Genomic DNA, 21,298 nt, shown 5'->3' with positions numbered 1-21,298 from the left:
CATTGAGCATGTTTGGGATGCTCTGGACTGGCGTATACGACAGCGTGTACCAGTTCCTGCCAATATCCAGCAACTTCGCACAGCCATTGAAGAGGAGTGGACCAACATTCCACAGGCCACAATTGACAACCTGATCAACTCTATGCGAAGGAGATGTGTTGCACTGCATGAGGCAAATGGTGGTCACACCAGATACTGACTGGTATCCCCCCCCCAATAAAACAAAACTGCACCTTTCAGAGTGGCCTTTTATTGTGGGCAGTCTAAGGCACACCTGTGCACTAATCATGGTGTCTAATCAGCATCTTGGTATGGCACACCTGTGAGGTGGGATGGATTATCTCAGCAAAGGAGAAGTGCTCACTATCACAGATTTAGACTGGTTTGTGAACAATATTTGAGGGAAATGGTGATATTGTGTATGTGGAAAAAGTTTTAGATCTTTGAGTTCATCTCATACAAAATGGGAGCAAAACCAAAAGTGTTGCGTTTATATTTTTGTTGAGTGTACTTTTCTTGGCATTTTGTCTTTTTCTTTTTCTTTTTTTTTTTTGTAGAAAAGACCAACATTCTGTGGACCTTCTCTCATCTGTCTTTATCCACCTTCTTTCCTCTAAAGTTCAGTCGTAGGCTACCAGCTGTTATTATGCTAATTTTGGCCACTGTGTGATATCTAACTCCTCAGAAAAACACAGTCGTAAGAAGACACTTCAAATTATTATATAAATTACAATTTTCTGTGGAAAATGAGTCTTTAAACAGCCAGTGAACACAGTCCAGTTTTCCTCATTGAAATCGTTTTGGCTCTCTATTGTTTGCATGCGCCTATTATTTGGGGTTCTATGTGACAACATAATTTTCTTAAATGTGAGAATCTCTGGTTATCAACCATCCAAGAGGTTTGTGTAAAATCACACAAGGGTGCTGGTCTGAAATGAGATTAACCTGCCATTATGCAAACCGCTGAACCACCCTCACTGGCTCCGACGTTCACATTCCTCTCTTAACGGTCGCCATCATCTCATCATTTCAGCATCAGCAGAAGAAACCACCATGTGGACATTACTTCCCACACTGATTATTTACGTACCATTTAAACAGGCAGGAGATGGAAGTTCAGAAGTTTATATTCAAATGTAGCAGCGAGAGGCTCCTGATTTCTTTGCACGAAGTTTCTAAAAACCACGTCATTAGTTTTTTGGCACAATCTCGTGCTGGAACAGACCTGCTACTTGCTTCTTCTCCAGAGGGAAAATGGATGAGATGCTCATTGGAAGAAGAAGAGTGAAGTGAGAGACAAAGTGGAAAAGGGATGAAGACGACGATTGAGAGGCAGACGTACCGAGTGGACACGAGGGGAGGTCAAATCCAGGGTGAGCCGAATGGAACTGCTGAAGAAAAGAAAAGTGGACACAAAATGTATTCTGAAGGGGGGTAGTAATGGTGGTGGTGTAAAGGGTGTTGAGGAGAAGCAGTGGAGAAATGAGAGGAAAAGGTTGGCAGGAGAGAAGCTCTTCTTAATCTTCGTCACAGTCACAGATGGAATATCTTAACGGGATTATCATTCAAATTTAATTATCTCAGAACAGAAAGACTGCCGTAATGTCGTCTTAATGTATTAGCCTCTGTACCAAACAATGGACTCGATCTCATCCCACTTGTACGACATACACCAACAACTGCACACACACACACCCGCTGATGTGAATTTAACCATGTAAAGTGTTTTTTATTGTAGAGAGAGAGTTGCTTGGTCAGGGTATTTCATCATCGAGGTACCAGCACAGCAGAAAGCCCGTGTTTGGGTTGGCAGCTCAGCGTATTACATTTCTGGATTGTGTCGATAGGAGAGGATATCTCCCTAATGCCAGTGAGACGGCGATGCTGACTCATGGCTTATGTCAATTTCATATCCTTTGTAGAGAATATTGCTGGACGCTCAGTGTCTTTGTGGCACTTGGATTATTTAGGAACAGCATGGTCAGAGCATATGGAATCTGCAGCAGAGCCGGTCGAAACTCTACAAGAGAAAATGGTCTCTTCAGCAGTGCATAGCATGTGTAATGTGAGATGAATCACACGTCTCTCCCTGTTTTCCCTTCCAATTTACAGTGCTGGAGTCGGACGCACGGGCTGCTTCATCATCATCGACGCCATGACGGAGCGAATCAAGCAAGAGAAAACCTTAGACATCTACGGCCACGTCACGCTGATGCGCTCCCAGAGGAACTACATGGTCCAGACGGAGGACCAGTACATCTTCATTCATGATGCACTGCTGGAGGCTGTGACCTGTGGGAACACTGAGGTCCCCGCTAGGAACCTGTACTCCTACATCCAGAGGCTGACGCAGATTGAACCAGGAGAGAACATCACCAGCATGGAGTTGGAGTTCAAGGTGAAGGAACAGCTCCTCATTGAAGATGATGATGATGATGATGACACCCTGTAAGGTGTATTTACATTTTCTCACCACAGGAGCTCACACAAATTGTCTGTGCCGCCCATAGACATCCCATAAGGTGCCATCCAGCACAGAATTGCTGAAAAATAAACTGAAATGTTGCTGAAAATGTACCAATTCAATCATATTTCAAGCTTATAGCATCGTAGTTTTGCAATTTTAAACCAATCATTACAGTAATAAGAAATATATTTCTCATTTTCTTCATATCAAATCGCAAACAGCAGAGATCAGTGCGTTCTGTGGCCACAGAGCTGTGAACAGGAACAGCTGGAAACAGCGTCTCTGCTCCGCTCTGAGCTGAAGGAAAAAAAAAATTAACCCCGCCATGAAATTCCTCCAGAGGCCTTTCTGTATCTGTATCTGAAGATCAGTGTTGCCACAGTTACTTTGAAAAAGTAATCCAATTACTGATTACTGATTACTCCTTGAAAAAGTAACTTAGTTACTTTACTGATTACTCAATTGTAAAAGTAACTAAGTTAGATTACTAGTTACTTTTTTAGTTACTTTTCACAGCTGCCGACAACAACCCTCTGCCACCTCAACATGACAATGATACCTGTTTTGCCAAAAGTTACTTTATAGTCACCCTTTCTTGACTTCAATGAAAATAAATACTTGTTTTATAAAAAGTAAAATAAAGACCTCTTTCTTGACCTCATATTTAACTGTTGACAGCACTGTAACAGTAAAACTTGCAATTTCGAACCTACATTGTTTATAAATGTAACTATTAAATTCATTCTAGCATTTTTCTAACATTTAAATTCTCTCTAAATATTTTACTTGTCGAAATTAATATTATTTTAAGTAGTATTAGTAGTTGTAGTAAAAAAAGGCTTCAAAACTGGACCTTTAATCTAGGGGTGTTGTGAGGGGGCACATCCTTGCCCCACGCCCCCATTCCATCTGGATTCGCCCCTACTTTGGCGTTTGAGCAGAAAGAATGGATAACATTTATTTATGCAGAAAACAGGACCAGATTTACAGGTAAGAAAGTTTTATTGTGTTTTCACATCATGTGGTCCTCAGAAAGAGAGTTTAGGTGCATTTGAGTGGAAAATAGTGTTAGTTGTTGACGCGTCGCGGAGGATCAGCTGTTTTAACGTGCAGATACGGAGCGGCTCAGCTCAGAATTCTAAATAAAGGAGGGAAAAAAGTATAAAAATGTCTTTGTAAAGCTCAGTGCAGGTGTGCTGATCACCGTGCTTTAAGAGGTGACGACACGTGTCGGGATGGAGGCGCAGGGCACAGAACAAAAAGCAACGCCGTGATGAAGCCTCACAGGACATGTTGTGGCATGTCCAGCTCGTTCACAATTTCTTGGATAGTCACACGACTGAAAAGAGACCGAAAGCCGTCTGAATCTTCCGAATGGTGCAAGAGCTGGGCATGTTAGGGCTTGTCCTGTGAGACCAACAGGGAGGTGCTTTCGTCCCGCGCCATGAGCGGCTCCGTGGCGAATTTCTCCGCTCCACATTCCATTACAAAAACTCCTGTAACAGCGGAATGTCCCGAAAAATTGCGATGTCCAGCTGTCTTGCCATTTCTCTGGTAGTCAGACAACGTCCCGGATCAACAAAGCATTCACTTTGGAAACGATCTGGTCGTTTGAGCCTGTCGATCGCCGCTCGGTGCGCGGCACGCCCTCAGCCACTGTGGGCTGTCTTTAATCCAGTTGTAATTGTCCTTAATCTGTGTGATCCCCATAAGATCTTCACCGAAAGCCATCTGAATTTTCCAAATGGTTTCCACCTGGCTGTCTCTCACACTTTCAGAAAAAATTTTGATGAAGCAAAGCGGCAGTCGATCAGCCAATTTCCTGACAATGAAAATCCGCCGAGGGGGCTGGACCACTCCTCCCACAAGGTGTGCTCACAGGCGAATGACGCAACCGACAGGCGTGAAAAAACTCACACATGCGCACGAAGGTTCAAGCTTGGCTGATGCAATCACACATGATTCAAATCCATATAGTTTTTGCAAAAAATAAAAAGGTCCGTTACTTTTCTAACACACCTCGTACAAGATCTTTTCTCGGAATTATGAGATATTTTCTCATACATACGAGATCTTTTCTCGGAATTGTGAGATCTTTTCTCGTATTTATGAGATCTTTTCTCGTAATTACGAGATCACTGGTCAATTTTTTTTTATCCAGTGAATGCAATATGCTTCTGTAAAAAACTACCTTGTATCATTTTTGAAGAAGATAGTAAATGCTATGGCCATTAAATATTAATGTGTTTTTAACATTTTCTATGTTATTTAATTCATTAACGTAGACTTTGACAGAAAAGACTTTGATCTTACAAATTTTACAACATAAATATAATTTTTTGTTTATTATTCTTGCGTTCAGTGAGTCTAAAACCACCCAAAATTAGTTAAAATAAGGCTTGCCAAGAATGTCTTAGTGGTATAAAACGCAATAGGTTCAGGGGGCCACGGAAGCTATAAGCTGCGATCACATAACTTACCCGGCACTAAAATGGTCCTAGCTAGAACCCTGCTTCATACACTTGGCATTATGTAGTGCATGACCGTCAATGCGGTGTGTTTAATTCTACGAATATCCAGGTGGACTGATGGAGATTTTCTTTCCTCCTTCGAGGACTCAAATCCTTGCTGGACCTTTTCCATCACCTGTACATCCTCATCAGTCCATCTGTCCGCTCTGTTTCATTCTCTTCTGCTCACTTTTAGAAATGTTGCTTGTTTATTCTTGTCTTCTCTTGCCTGAGTTCACCCAATCAGTGTTGAGCCTTGTACACCAGCATTTCAGGGCCATTCATAAGTACCTACTCTGTAGCAGTAAAAAAAAAAAAAAATCACTTTTCAGGGGCAGTCCCTGTGGTGGAGACGTGTAAAGGTCTTGGAAGGGCCTGCAAGTTCCTGCAGTGGAAAGAAGCCTTGTTAACCCCAGAAACGTGAATCTGCTACAAATCATGAATTATCCACAAACCGTGAATTGCAAAACATGAATACTGAAAAAATATCTCACGAAATGTGAACGTACTTCTCGCAAAATGTAAATTTCTTCCTGACTACAGATATTTTGTGTCACTGTAAGTTCATTTTTTATCATTAATGGAGCAAACCACAAGAACAAGATAGAAAATGTGTACATTTTCCAAAATATATTCAACTAATCAACAACTCATGCACTTGTTTGTTGATTTTAGTATTTATTCTGCCATGCTAAAGCTACACCTGAGGAAGAGAAACACACATGTACACATACGCACATTAGGCACAATATGCCTATTTGTGATGTGTGGAATGCTTAGAATCATAACGGACGATAAAGCAAGAGAAATATTTGCATATTATAATGTAATATATTTTATCAGAAATTTATCAAATGCCAGCTGTAAAGCTCTAGTGAATATCGATGTAAATCAGAGATCACGCTGAAAAAAATCAGGAGTCAGCTGTTTGTCCCCAAAATGACGAAATAGCGTTTACAAAGTAATATCACAGAAAAACTGAAACTGCTGAAATGTTATGATATCATGCGTCGTTCTTTCAGTAGACGATTCAATTCAGTTTTTCAATTCAATTCTAATATTTTATTCAGATTCACAAAAAAATGACAAAATTGAACATGATTATAAATGGATGGTGATACTGAAAGGAACCGTCTGAAGCAGAGCTTATAAATGACTACACCTAAAAAAAATTACGTTATATACACTACACAATACTTTTGTAAATAATAATGATGATAATAATAACATAAATACCAATTACATACAGTGAGGCAAATAAGAATTTGATCCACTGTCCATTTTGCAGGTTTTCCCCCCTACAAAGAATGAAGAGGTCTGTAATTTTTAGTGTAGGTACACTTCAACTCTGAGAGACAGTATCTAAAAAAAAAATCAGAAAATTACATTGTATGCCATCCATCCATCCATTTTCTTCCGCTTTATCCGGAGTCAGGTCGCGGGGGCAGCAGCCCAAGCAAAGCCGCCCAGACCTCCCGATCCATACACACCTCCTCCAGCTCCTCCGGGGGAACCCCAAGGCGTTCCCAAGCCAGCCGAGAGATGTAGTCCCTCCAGCGTGTCCTGGGTCTTCCCTGGGGCCTCCTCCCAGTGGGACGTGCCCGGAACACCTCTCCAGTGAGGCGTCCAGGGGGCATCCGGAAAAGATGCCCGAGCCACCTCAACTGACTCCTTTCGACGTGGAGGAGCAGCGGCTCGACTCCGAGCTCCTCCCGAGTGACCGAGCTCCTCACCCTATCTCTAAGGGAGCGCCCAGCCACCCTGTGGAGGAAACTCATCTCGGCCGCTTGTACTCGCGATCTCGTTCTTTCGGTCATGAGCCAAATCTCATGACCATAGGTGAGGATCGGAACGTAGATCGATCGGTAAATCGAGAGCCTTGCCCCCCTACTCAGCTCTCTCTTCACCACGACGGTCCGATACAGCGACCGCATCACTGCAGATGCTGCACCGATCTGTCTATCGATCTCACGCTCCATCCGTCCCTCACTCGTGAACAAGACCCCAAGATACTTAAACTCCTCCACTTGAGGCAAGGACACTCCACCGACCTGAAGAGGGCAATGCAGATTTTTTAAATCATTAATTTGCATTTTATTGCAGGAAATAAGTATTTAATACAATAGAAAAATAGACCATAATAGTTGGTACAGAAACCTTTGTTTGCAGTTACAGAAGTCAGACGTTTCCTGTAGTTCTTGACCAAGTCTGTACACTACAGCAAGGAGTTTGGTCCACTCCTCCATACAGATCTTTTCCAGATCATTCAGGTTTTGAGTTTCAGCTCCTTCCAAACATTTTCTATTGAGTTCAGGTTTGGAGACTGGCCAGGCCACTCCGTAAGAAGCATTCCAAGGTCCTGACCTTGAAATGCTTCTTATGAAGCCCCTCCTTAGTTGTCCTGGCTGTATGTTTCGGGTCATTGTCATGCTGGAAGACCCAACCACAAGCCTTCTTCAATTTTCTTACTGAGGGAAGGATGTTGTTGGCCAAAATCTCACGATGCATGACCCCATCCATCCTCCCTTCAATACAGTGCAGTCGTCCTGTCCTCTTTGCAGAAAAGCACCCCCAAAAATGATGTTTCCACCCCGATGTGTCACAGTTGGGATGGTTTTCTTGGGGTTGTTCTCATCCTCTAAACATGGTAAGGGGAGTTGATTCCAAAAAGCTCTGTTCTGGTCTCATCTGACCACATGACCTTCTCCCATGCCTCATCTGGATCATCCAGATGGTCACTGGTGAACTTCAAACGGGCCTGGACATGTACTGGCGTGAGCAGGGGGACCTTGCATGCTCTCCAGGATTTTAAACCATGACAGCATCATGTGTTACTAATGTAATCTTTGTGACTGTGGTCCCAGCTCTCTTCAGGTCATTGACCAGGTCCTCCTGTGTAGTTCTGGTATTTCTCAGATTCATCCTTACACTGCGAGGCGAGATCTTGCATGGAGCCCCAGACTGAAGAAACAGGCTGCTTGCCTGTTGTCCTTTAGCCCATCCCAGCCTTATGTAGGTCTACAATTTTGTCCCTGGTGTCGTTAAACAGCTCTTTGGTCTTGGCCATGGTGGATAGGTTGGAGTGTGATTGATTGTGTGGACAAGTGTCTTTTATACAGGTAACAAGTGCGGAATAGGACGGCTTCTTAAAGAAAAACTAACAGGTCTGTGAGAGCCAGAATTTTTGCTGGTTGGTACATGATCAAATACTTATTTCATGCAATAAAATGCAAATTAATGATTTAAAAATCATACAATGTGATTTCCTAATTTTATATATATATATATATATATATATTTTTTTTTTTTTTTTTTTTTAGATTCTGTCTCTTATGCTAACCAGTAATAGAAAGCGACAACTGGATGTCATTGGTACTTAGTCTTACTGGATGATCCTTGGATACCACTGCAAAATCTTTATACTAAAGAAGCGGTTGCTCAGGGAGACAGATGCAGAGTATCACTTGCATTGAGCAGGAACGTCATCTGAGACTTTTTCGCTTTTTGGCGCATTTCTCTGAGCAAGATCCAGCACACAGGTGCTTCAGTGTTGAGGATCCTAGCAGATGTAGAAGGTCAAACCGACACCCACATTTCATCTGGCTGTGGCAAATACGGTACTTTCAAGAGGTTTTCTTTTTTTTTTTTAACAGAGGAAACTGAGACCTTACTTTGAACTATATAAATTACCCAAAAGGATGAACATTCCCCCAAGTCAGGTCAAGTCTGGGAGCATGCACTGCTTTGCCATATCCACAACACCACGGAATCGCCTTGGGACCTAGATGATAACCACCCAGGCAGACAACCGGCATATTCCCACATCTCTATAACAACCATTTGTCTGCTACAACCAGACACATTCCCCCAACAAACCTTGAGCCGACCCAGACTATATGGAGGGGCCATCTGCCATGAATGGTTAGGTTGAGAAGTGGGGGAAAAAAGAGAAACACCTGGAGAGACAGAGATGGACAGACTGAGTCTGGAAGAGAGATGTGGGTTGTTGAACACTGCAGAACAGATACATGACCTTGAACTTAAACATTATCCTACTTTATTCAAACACGAGGGATTTGTAAAGTGTAGCTTGGTTGCTTCCTAAAAACATACTGATGTAGCATCGACACACAGACGCGGGCAGCACCGTGGCTCCGCACTACCACCAGCTTCAATAAGCCCTCAAGAACAACACAACAGGTTAATATTTGCTCTTGAACTCAATAATCACCTGCAGGAGGGTCTTTCTCAGGACTTTTGGAGGCTCTACTCTTTCAGACTCTCATAAAAGTTTAATCTTGTCAGGACTGATTTTTGGATTGAAAGAGACTTATGAGATTTCAGCACGCGTATTTGAAGTAAAGGGAGCTGCAAACAACCAAAGTGCCAAAACAAAGAAAGCTAGCAAGTTAGAATTGATAATAAAAGGTTGTTGGGCATCAGCCATTGTACACCAGGTTAGTTCACTACTGACCCGGTTGGCTGGCAGGGAAGAGGAGAATCAATTGTCGCTGGATAGGTACATATTGAAAGCATGTGGCCTAAATTTTTCCTGGAATGGGTTCCATCTGCTGAACCGCTCCGAGGGCAGAGTAAACAGAAAGCCACTCTGCTGCAGCGTTACCGTCCTGATGGCAGAATGTCAGCGAAGTGTTTGCTCAGCCGCGTGCTGATGTAAAACATACACCGCGGTTGTCCCGGTCACCAGATTTCAACTCAGCTGAACACTTAACGGGTCATTTTGGAGCACCATCTGAAAGAGTCGAATAAAATCACAGAAAGTTAAAAGCGCGTGTTGACGACAAGGATAAAAAAAAAAAAATCAAAGCAGTTCTGGCAGTTTTTGGTAATCCAAACCCAACTGGGACACGGAATTTCCCTTCAGACAAAATTTGGAGGCGAGGTTGCCATCGGGGCACGATTGTATCCAAACCTAACAGATGGCGAAAGAAGAGTTCTGCTCCGCGGTGTGCGCCAGATTTTATCGATAACACCAACTCAAATTCAAATGTCAGGAAGAGTTCCTGGACCTGAAACTGGGTTCAGAGTGCCCAAATGAACCGCTGAACTTGTGGTTGTTGTGGGATTTTTTTCCAAAGTGGTCTGTCCGTATGAAAATAAGGTACCGCTGTTTCTCCCACAACGCTCCGGTAGCCAGCAATGGTCCAATGTGAGTTCAAGAGTCCCCATTGTTTCCCCCCTGAGTCTGCGGTTTCCCCCCGCCTGCTCTCTGTTGTTCTGTCTTTCTTTTTAAGCCCCAACGGAGTGTGAGAGAGTGCAGCATGTGCTCCCGTACAAATGCGTGTGTTCTCCAGTGTTTTCGCTGGTGCAGGATCAACTGCGGTTCACATACGTACTTGGAGACAGAGCGGGGCCGTGCGGTTAACTGCCCCCTCCCCATCTCCGTTTTATTTTTCCTTCTCTCCTTCATCTTATATTCCTGCTCGCCGCCTTTTCCCCCCTTCACCGTCTTTTGTTTATTCACTTGAAGTTGTCTGACTGAATATCCTGAGGCCCGCGGAGTCGAGCAGGTTTTCAAACTGTCATTTGTCCGCCGTGCCAGACGAGAACCTTGTGGTAAATACATTTGAAAGTGTTTAAGGAAACTCAGCCTGAGGTTTGGTTTTTTTTTTAAATATGAACTCTTTCCTCCTTGTACTGGTTAGTATCTCAGGATGCGGGAAACCTTCCGCACACGTTGCTCAGGGTTATAGCCAAAAAACATATTTAAAAAATTGTTCTTTTTTTTTGTTCCAGCGTCTGGCAAGTGCCAAAGCCCATACTTCACGGTTCGTGAGTGCCAACCTGCCGTGCAACAAGTTCAAGAACCGGCTGGTGAACATCATGCCCTACGAGACCACACGTGTGTGTCTGCAGCCAATCAGGGGAGTGGAGGGATCCGACTACATCAACGCCAGCTTCATCGATGGGTACAGGTCAGCAGAACCCAGTGCCAGTTGCACACTTTATACTCTGCGCTCCATCTGTGCGTGACAGTTTTTGCTGTGTGCATTGCTCAGATTTTCCATTTCGGTTCAGTCAAACTCTACTTTTTTCCACATCCCACCACCAATGAAGGAACAGCTGCGTTAGCAGGAACAATGCACACGATCAGTGCTGTGGAATAAATGCTTCAATTATCCAAAATTAACATGAACTCTGGATCTGGATCTGGACCTAGTTTCTTAAAAACATATCAAGGCTTAAGAGATCACAGACACTCTCTTGCAAACACTCATGAACTAAATGTGTTTCCCAAGAGCACCATCATGTAGAATTACCAAGTTCCTCCTGACTACTTGTAGAAGATGACAAACATCCAGAACCTGGAGAGGGAACCAAAACAACATGATTGAGTCATTGGATTTGTTAATTTAGCTCCATGCTGATGATATCAGACTATATGAACCTGTCTGTGTCCTTGGACAAGACACTGAATCTGCATTGTCTCAGTCCACCCATCTGTAAGTGGTATCGGTGTCGCAGACTGAATGGTCTCCCCTATTCATCGGTCCACCTGCCTTCACTGCGCATGCGTCATTTCGGAGCGTTAGCAGCGATTAACAGATTATCGCCTCGTTTCTGCTAAAAAACTGACCTTAGAATGATTTAAGAGGTTTTACTTTGTCATCTGATGGTTAATAATAACATTATTCCCTTTGATTGGTTTGGGTGTAGAGAGTCCGTCTCAGTCACGCTGCTGTCGCGCTCTGATCGGTACTTCAATTTCAATTTATTTTCATTTATATAGCGCGAAATCACAACAGAGTTGCCTCAAGGCACTTCACACAAGTAAGGTCTAACCTTACTAGCCCGCAGATGAGTAGTGGTAAGGAAAAACTCCCTCTGCGGAAGAAACCTCAAGCAGACCAGACTCAAAGGGGTGACCCTCTGCTTGGGCCATGGTACAGACATAAATTATAGAACAATTCACAAAACGAATACGCAGGAAAAGCTGTTTGGTGCACAGGACAGGAGGGTCTCCAGCACCGTCTTTTATTATGAAATCATGCTGACTTTTTGTGCAAATGATTGTTGTACAAAAGCTTCAGAGATCTGTCGCTGAGATAGATGATGACTGGAGTGCAGTTTATAGCAGAAATGAGGTGATAACCTGTAAATCGCTGCTGATGCTCTGAAATGATGCAGTGAAGGCAGGGGAGCCCATCTGTAGGTGGGACTGTTCAGCCTGCATCATCGGTCTTGGCTGGAGACGTAACCTGCATCAGAATAGCGTCCCACCCAGTGGGAGTCATAGATGCTCATCTGCTTGACGCTAGCCCGGCTACAAATGTTTTTTGGTCACCTTCAATAGAACTATTTAAGGTCTATCTTAAAATTTACCTGTATTCCATTTATTATTCATGTATGGTTTTAATTTATTTTAACAGAATTTGTTATTATGTCCAATGATAATAATATAATAAAAATATAATGGGAATTGTACATACTCTGGTGTATTTGGCAACATCTTGCCTACTAGCTTAAAAGAATGGGCCGTTCCCTCAAATTTTAAATTGGGATGGAAATCAGGGCCAAAAATTTTTTGTTTTTGGTTGTTTGATATATATAGATTGATTATTTGATATATATAGCACAAGAGACAGTGCTGCATAATTCTAATATGTATTGGGGCAGGCAAACATGCATGTGTGCACTGGTGCTATAAGACATAAAAATAATTGTTTTAATTAAAAAAGATTAAAGATATACACCCCTCTTAAGATTGATCATGAAATGGGGTACTGATCAGAAAGGTGGTTGGCATTCTGTAGACCATTTTATAATGGAGGTTAGCTTGTGCTAACTGTAGCGCTGTCTGCTGAAAAACAGCTTTATATTTAAGCAGGATGTGAATTTATTTTACACTGTGAGTCCATCCATCCTGTATAAACCTTTATATTTTGTTGTTTAGGCAACAGAAGGCCTACATCGCAACCCAAGGCCCACTGGCTGAGACCACAGAGGACTACTGGAGGATGTTATGGGAGCACAACTCCACCATTGTAGTCATGCTAACCAAACTGAGAGAAATGGGACGGGTACGGGAACATCCACATTTAAACGCCACTGTCATCAAGTACAGTATGTAGGATGTACATGTTGGACCTAAACCCTTAATTCTACCTTTGTTAGGAGTACAGCAATGCTTAGAAGCTGAAGCTAACAGCTCATATGTTTGTGCTTCTCCAACTCCACTTTGACAGAAAGAAAGAAATAGGCTGTTCCCTCTGGTAACTGTATAGGGCTAAGACAACAAAAACTTTGATGACTGGGTAGGCTAGTTTGTAAAAAATAATAAATGCTAATCATCTTGTCAGTTACCAAAGTTTGCCAGATGCAAACTTTGATGCAACAGATCAGTTATGTTGGCCAGATAACTATGGCCTTATAAATGCATTTCTGCCACCTGCTGGAAGGTGAGTGTATGATGGCTGGATTACGAAAATTTACAAATAGCTGTCATAGAAATGACATTCAGTTTGTCACCTGCTGAGCATGCTCCACCCACTGGTGCTCACCTTCACATCAGTATCAGCTAACAAGTTACGCTAACATCTGCAGAGAGTAACCTCATGATACTCAGTCCATGGACAAATGTGCCACGAAATATATAACAGAATGGGAAAGTAAAAGCAGAATTAAGAGAATAGATAGAATGTGTGGCTGGGGATGACAGCAAAACTTTTCTTCATTACTGCAAATTAGTAGTGGCAAACTCAAAGCACATGTCTTGAATGTTTTGAAACCTTTGCAACACTCGTCTGTTAGATTATTTCATAATGCGTATCAAAGAAACACATTTAAGGTCACAAGGTCTGAGGTCACATTTAACTCATTAGCAGACTTTTAATGAGCCTTTCATTGGATTCAGGTGTGTTGGAGCAGGGAGACAACTAAGAGTGTCAGGAAGGTGGCTCTTGAGGACCGAACTTGGCCACCCCTGGTATAGTAGGTCATTTTGAAAAGTTTCTTTACATTTATTAACGCATGTTAACACGTTAGGGTTAGGGTTAACACGTGCATGGTGAGGATCCTCTCCCTGCTATGGCATTTTCACATATTCAGTGGCGATAAGAACCAGTTTACTGTGTGTTTTTAGCTTGTCCCATAACATTACGTTTTCCAGCTGTTTAGCCCATGAGGGTGTTTACATTTTAAATCAATACTGAACCAATCAAAATTATTTTCCCAAGTGAAAAGATTGATAACGTTGATAAAGTCTGGAGTCCTCCTTTAGGTCACCAACATTCCACTTGAATTGCTTCCTTTGGTGTTGAAACATTTTGCTTTTTCTCTGAAAGACCCACAGATAGTTTTAATTATAGGTTCCATCGCCTCACTGTCTGAGGTATCTTTGGATACAAACATTATTTTTTTAAAGTCTCCTGATGACCTTTCTGAGGTCACTGACATGGCTTAATATGACCTCTTTAATGTTGGCACTGAGAGCAGTTGAAAATGTTCACAACACAGTGACAGAATGATAAATGAAAGGTTAATAACCTCGATCTCATATCTTATCTGGTCCAACATTATCTTCAGGTGAAAAATGGCTTTGAGTCATGCTGACACATTCATGATAAAGTATCCTCACACTGTGCACTTTAATAAGGTTTACACCTCTGACTAGAAACGCTGACTTCCCTCCTGCAGGAGAAGTGTCACCAGTACTGGCCTGCGGAGCGCTCAGCCAGGTACCAGTACTTTGTGGTGGATCCTATGGCTGAGTACAACATGCCCCAGTACATCCTCAGAGAGTTCAAAGTCACCGATGCCAGGGTGAGACCTCTTCCAGCTTAGGGTGACGACTGAACGGCAACTGTTTCTAGAACCAAAACAAAATGTGATTCTCTCCATCTAGGATGGCCAATCACGGACGGTTCGTCAGTTCCAGTTCACTGATTGGCCAGAGCAAGGAGTGCCAAAGTCAGGGGAGGGATTCATTGATTTTATTGGACAGGTGCACAAAACTAAAGAACAGTTTGGCCAAGATGGACCCATTACTGTTCACTGCAGGTATGTGAATCCTTCATATCTTGTCATCGTTGTTGTGTAAATGTTTGTCAAGATAACAATGACCCGTAGTGTCAGGAAATGGTATAAACATTTAAATTAAGACTCCCTCCCTGATTTGTCCTGGCTCATTAAAACACAAACAAACAAAAAAGTGCATCAATCATCAGTGCAAAAATCATAATAACAATGTTCCAACACCAGACAATAAGATTTTGAAAATTTTATTACCACTTTTAAAAAAAAACATAACGGTTATGAACAGTTGTTACTGAGATTAAAGCTTTTTATGCGCATCTCAGTAATTGACGTATAAGTAACAGAGCTCTTATTCTATGCATACGGCTGGATTTATTTTTATCAAATTTTTTTAATATTCGCCTACGACTAAATGCATACTGAGTACTGGGATACCCTACAGATATGTGCATACTATCTATCTATCTATCTATCTATCTATCTATCTATCTATCGATCGATCGATCGATCGATCGATCGATCGATCGATCGATAGATCGATAGATAGATAGATAGATAGATAGATAGATAGATAGATAGATAGATAGATAGATAGATAGATAGATAGATAGATAGATAGGACAAAAGAGATCTTCAGTCTCTCTGTGGAGTACCTCAGTGAGAGGAATCTGGAGCTCACGGAGCTTCTCTGGTGGGAGAAGACCAAGTTCAGGTGGTGGCTCTGATTGAACAGGATCACCCTGATCTTGGAGAGCATCCTCTGCTCCACCACCTTCTCCACAGAGTCCAGCACTGGCCGACCACTCTGAGTCCGAACTTCTTCATGCGCCAGTTCAGCCTCAGAATGTCCCTGAGTGTATATGTTCACTGTCTCTGTCCATAGAGTGTACACTAGTATGAGTAGTAGCCTAAGACTTCCCTGTTGCTGAGTGTTGTGCATAGTAGAAAAATAAAACTCATTTTAGTTGGCATGTCAAAATAAAAGCAGGAATGCAAGGTTTTTAGTTTGCATTTCAAAATAAAGGCTAAGAAATTAAGAGTGATCATATTTTGGGGTTTGACACTCACAAGCTGTCACTGTATTTTGGTCAGTTCTGGCTTAAATCTTTCAATAGAGATGGTTGTTTAATGAAAAGGTACCAGGACTTGGCTGAAATTTTAATAGAGAGACATGTTTTAGAATTCATAGGTGTTTGTTCATTAGAATTTAGATGTGGTGAAACACCAAGAGAGCAAATTTCCAGAAACATCACAGATGTCAGCACTGATCAACTTTGTTGTTCATGACTAGTCTGGTTCTGTTTCTGCGATTAGTGCTGGAGTCGGGAGGACCGGGGTGTTCATCACCCTCAGCATCGTGCTGGAGAGGATGCGGTACGAGGGTGTGGTTGACATCTTCCAGACTGTCAAGATGCTGCGTACGCAGCGACCTGCCACCGTTCAGACGGAGGTGAGCTTCCCAGTTCTTACTTCCTCCCTAATGATCATGCACACTGTATGCTTAAGTGTCTTCTTGCCCTTCTGTGGGCTACTCCTGTTAGGTGTCGCCACAGCAGATCAATTGCTTCCATCTCATCCAGTCCTCTGTATATTCACCTGTGTCACACCATAACCTCCATTCATAAAATGTCTCTTTGGCATCCCTCTTCTCCTCCTTACAAACAAGAAAGGACTCAGAGCTGATCCTTGGTGCAATCCCACCTTCACCTTGAATGAAGCTGTCATTCCTATTGCACATCTCATGGCTGTCACACTATCCTTGTACATGTCCTGCACTGCCCTCACAAAAATCTTTGTCACTCCAGACTTCTTCATACAATACCACGACTCTTGTCTTGACACCCTGTCATAAGCTTTCTCTAAATCCTCAAACACCTTCTGACCTTCTCTATACTTCTCCATCAGTACTCTCAGAGCAAACATTGCATCTGTAGTGCTCAGATTGCTTCTCACAGATCTTCACCTGTTTTCTAAAGCTAGCTTCTACTACTCTTTCCCGTAACTTTATGCTGTGGCTGATCAACTTAATGCCTCTGTAGTTACTGCAGCTCTGCACATTACACTGAAAAATCTTTGTTCCTGGTTCCTCTTAAAAATAAGAACCAGCACACTTCATCTCCACTTCTTAGGCATCCTCTTACTTTCCAAGATATTATTAAACAATCTGGTTAGAAACTCCACTGCTCTCCTAAACATTTCCATGCCTCCCCTGGAATGTCATCTGGACCAACTGCCTTTCCATTCTACATCTTCTTCATAGCTGCCCTCACTTTATCCTTACTAAGCTCTTGGAATTCCTGATTTACTCTCTCCACATCATCCAGCCTTTTTTCTCTCTCATTTTGTTCATTCATCAGCTCCTCAAAATATTCACTCCACCTTCTCAACACATTCTCCTCACTTGTCAGCACATTGCCATCTGCATCCTTTATCACCTTAACCTGCTGCACATCCTTTCCAGCTCTGTCCCTTTGTCTAACCAATATGTATAAGTCCTTTTCTCTTTCTTTACTGTTCAACCTCTTGTACAGCTCACTATATGCCTTTTCCTTAGCTTTTGCCACTTCTCTTTTTGCCTTACGCCACATCTCCTTGTACCAGTCTACTTTCTTCATCGCTCTGACTGTCCCAGTTCTTTTTCGTCAAACCTTTTCTCTTTATGCTTTCCTGAACAGCTTCATTCCACCACCAATTCTCCTCGTCTTCTTTCCACTGTCCAGATGTCACACTCAGTACCTTTCTAGCTGTCACACTCACCACGTCTGCAGTACCTTTCCGGTTGTCTAAACCTGCTTGCCATCCATCTAGTACCTGTCTCACTTGCTCACTGAATTTCACACAACAGTCTTCCTCCTTCAGCTTCCACCATCTGATCCTTTCTTGAGCTCTGACTCTTCCCCTTCTTCACCTATGAAATGATCCTACAAACCACCATCCTATGCTGTCTAACTACACTCTCCCTCCTATCACCACTCTTTCATGCTTGGGCACACTTTCCACCAACTCATTTAACTCACTCCAAAAAAAATTTTTCTCCATTTTCTCACAACATACATGTGGGGCATATGCACTGATGATATTCATCATCACCCCTTCAATTTCCAACTTCACACTCATCATGCTGTCAGACACTTACTTAACCTCCAACACACTCTTAACATATGCTTCCTTTAAAATGACCCCAACACCATTTTTCCTCCTATCCTCACCATGATGCAACAATTTGAACCCACTGCCAATCTTCCTGCTCTTACTTCCCTTCCACATGGTCTTTTACACACACAATGTCTACCTTTCTTCTCTCCATCATGTTAGCCAGCTCTCTCACTTCCACTCTTCTAGTATCCCTCCTCCTCTTCTTTGCCCAGCACTTAAGTGTCGTTTATATATATATATTTTTTTTTTTTGCTCAGGACCAGTACCAGTTCTGTTATCGGGCCAGTCTGGAGTACCTGGGAAGCTTTGATCACTATGCAACATAAAGACAGTGGTTGTTTCTCACCCCACATCCTCCCTAGTGCAAATGTTCTTCAGACCCGCAGCGCTTGAGTGGACGCACTAGGCTGTGGTGCAGATTTGAGATTTTTTTTTTTTTTTACCACCACATGCAGAGTGAAAGGGGTTTGTTGGTTTATCCTGTACCCAGAAAACAGCACCCCAAACTGAGCCATAGCAACCTGCTTGACAAGGGCGTTTGCTTTCGCCCTCAGTCCAAACACACCAACTGATCAGTCTGAAGACGCAAGTTCAACCGTTGTTCCAAATGAGATACTTCATCAAACATGGATTTTGTTCATTGCAGATGACACAGACTGCTTTATGTTTAGTTTTGTTTTTTCCAGGGTGTGGAACTCACCTCATAAAAATCTCCAGCGTAGCATCACCCACGGGAAATTTTTGAGGGATTTGGGATTTTTTGTTTTGTTTTGTTTTGTATCTTTAGACTTTCTAGAAATGTGTAGAATCCACTTTAGGGAAGAAGCCTGGTGGACTGGAAGAGCTGGTGACCGAATAACTGGACCTCCGAGAGTCACCAACGGGGGACTGAAAACACGGAGCACAAAGTATTAAAGACAAAGAACACCCCTCCACCCCCGCTCCCACACCCTAAAAAAGACACTATTGGGAAACAGACTCTGGTTTCCTCGGAATGAAAAGAGAAGATATTTGTATCACAAAGTAATAGAAAAAAACCCACCAGTTCAACCTTAATTCTTCACTATTTAAGATAAGGGAAATTTCAGAGTTGTTTAAAATGCGTACCACAAAGTAAAAACATTGATTTAGTTTTTTAGAAAAATATAGATATGTAATTATCATTTTTTTAAAAACTGATTAATCCTGACAGCATGTTGTTTAGTTCTGACTCGTTTTGTTCCCGATGGCCACAGGAAAGTAGTTGCGTTTTAGTTTTTTGTTAAAATTTTTTATTTAGGTGATATGGTAGTGTTTTTAACGTGTACAATCAGTGTGAAAATGTTGAAAACACTGCACATTTTCACGCACACGGTACTCTTCAACATAGTTTGTGTGCCCTGCAAGATCGGTGAGCCTGGCCGTTGAATTTTTACAGGTTGCGGATGTTACAGCAGGAAAACCTGTCATTCGCCAAGCCAAGCAGCATGCAAGGAAAGCAAAATTGGTAAATAATAATTTAAAAAAAAGTTATATTTGTGTGTCCAAATAAGTTCACGAATGCCAGAAAAAGGGTGCAGAAAACGCCTGAGGAGGTTAGGTGTTGTTTTCTCACAGGAATGCTCACCTACGTCTTTTCCTCAGTCAGATTCCGTGTGCAATAAGTCGATGTTTTCTGTGTTGTTTGTGTCACGTCACTAACTGCAGTTTTGCGCCATTACGAAGCTCAAGATACCGATGAAGATGTTACCACTGTCCTGGCACGAGGATGTTACAATGTAGTTTACACCACTATTTAGTGTGTCCAAACAGGAGGATCTGTGTCCTCTACCATCATCACCATGTCCAGCATCAACGATGTCATCCTCCTGTGTGTCACAATGTCACGGCAACCAACGAATGATCGTATTTCAGCAGCATCTAATAAGTATTATGATTTCAATTTCTAGTGCCTTATATTACACGCCTATTTTGATAAAGTTCCTTTGAAGGGTTTTTGTGTATTTTATGTATGTATCCTCAGATGTAAACAGAATGTTGGTGTATATGATTTTTGTTGCATTCCAGTATGTGAAAGTAACATGTTTTTATTTTGTTGGTTGTAAAATTTTGTACACATGGTTGAATATTACCCTACAGCAGCATCATCGACAACCAGAGAGGAAAGTATAAAAAAAAAAAAAAGGTTTCAAAATAGACTGTAAGGAAGATGGAGTTTGTCAGAAATTTTCCGACTTTGACAGCTGCCCGGCTTGTCTTCTGGAATTATCACACGTCAGATAGAACTCCACGTTTGCTCGAATGAGAAGCCACGTGGATGCACTTGTGTGTCCTCCCTGAAAATCAGCAGAACTGTTCACTCTCCGTTCTTGTCTTGTCTGCATTTATATATCGAATTCTTCGTTTGACAACAAAACTGAGAGGCGTTCAGGTGCTATGTCTCTGACAGATTCCCCCACCATCTCCATTTATGCTTGACCATATAAAGGATTGTTGACCATTTCAGGCCATTTTGCAGTTGTTGTAGTTTTTTTGAATGCATGGTACCACTTTTGCGATGCCCCTTTGGTCACACCTGTAACGGGAAGACTTGCACTTTCTATCTTTGTACTATGCACTAAGATTAGTATCCAGTCATCTCTGACTCCCCTCCTCCCTCCCAAAACAAGGAGTTTACTTGAACTCAGTATCGATCACAGTTGTGTATATGTAAATAACACAGGACACAGAGTAAAACTGAGAAATGATGAAGTAAATGATTATGGTAAAGAGTGATTTAGTCTATATAGAAGTGATATAATTCCCAGAATACACCTGAAATCACAGTTTATGGCACAGCAGTAATGTGCAACACATCACATTGTGAAGTTGGTGTGCCACAAATCAAAACGTTCACAAAAAGAAGTGTTATATTTTGCCCCCCGACGTATCATGTTGATGGAGAAAAGTGAATTTTATGAATTGTATAAAAACAAAATTATGTGTTACTTGGATCAGGTACCTCCAGTCGCTTTGTAAATGTAAACTTGTTTTCCGCTCCGAGTCAACAAGTGTTTTTTTTTTTTTGTTTGTTTTTTCCTCCCTTACATTAGTTTTCGGAGCGTGTGACACCGAAAAACAGGACTGTATGAGTTTCTGTTCTTTGTTGACACAAGTTTTATTTGTTACAAATAAACTCAAGTGAAATAAT

At 42.0% G+C, this 21,298-nt stretch overlaps 1 protein-coding gene across 22 annotated transcripts in view; it reads left to right on the top strand.

Moving 5' to 3' along the window:
* The window catches only part of LOC117527150 (receptor-type tyrosine-protein phosphatase delta-like), a 527,875-nt gene extending 506,577 nt beyond the window's left edge, over positions 1-21,298 (top strand). For all 22 annotated transcript variants that reach the window (XM_034189362.1, XM_034189358.1, XM_034189350.1 and 19 more), the window contains 7 exons: positions 2,113-2,398; positions 10,735-10,913; positions 12,893-13,019; positions 14,635-14,760; positions 14,843-14,997; positions 16,288-16,423; positions 18,387-21,298. In XM_034189362.1, coding sequence (XP_034045253.1) covers positions 2,113-2,398; positions 10,735-10,913; positions 12,893-13,019; positions 14,635-14,760; positions 14,843-14,997; positions 16,288-16,423; positions 18,387-18,455 — 1,078 coding nt within the window. In that variant the 3' untranslated portion in view covers positions 18,456-21,298. The remainder of the gene's footprint in view (positions 1-2,112; positions 2,399-10,734; positions 10,914-12,892; positions 13,020-14,634; positions 14,761-14,842; positions 14,998-16,287; positions 16,424-18,386) is intronic.

The sequence above is a fragment of the Thalassophryne amazonica genome, chromosome 15 (genome assembly GCF_902500255.1).
Source record: "Thalassophryne amazonica chromosome 15, fThaAma1.1, whole genome shotgun sequence".
NCBI classification, from domain to species: domain Eukaryota; kingdom Metazoa; phylum Chordata; class Actinopteri; order Batrachoidiformes; family Batrachoididae; genus Thalassophryne; species Thalassophryne amazonica.
This window is presented reverse-complemented; position numbering and strand designations above follow the sequence as displayed.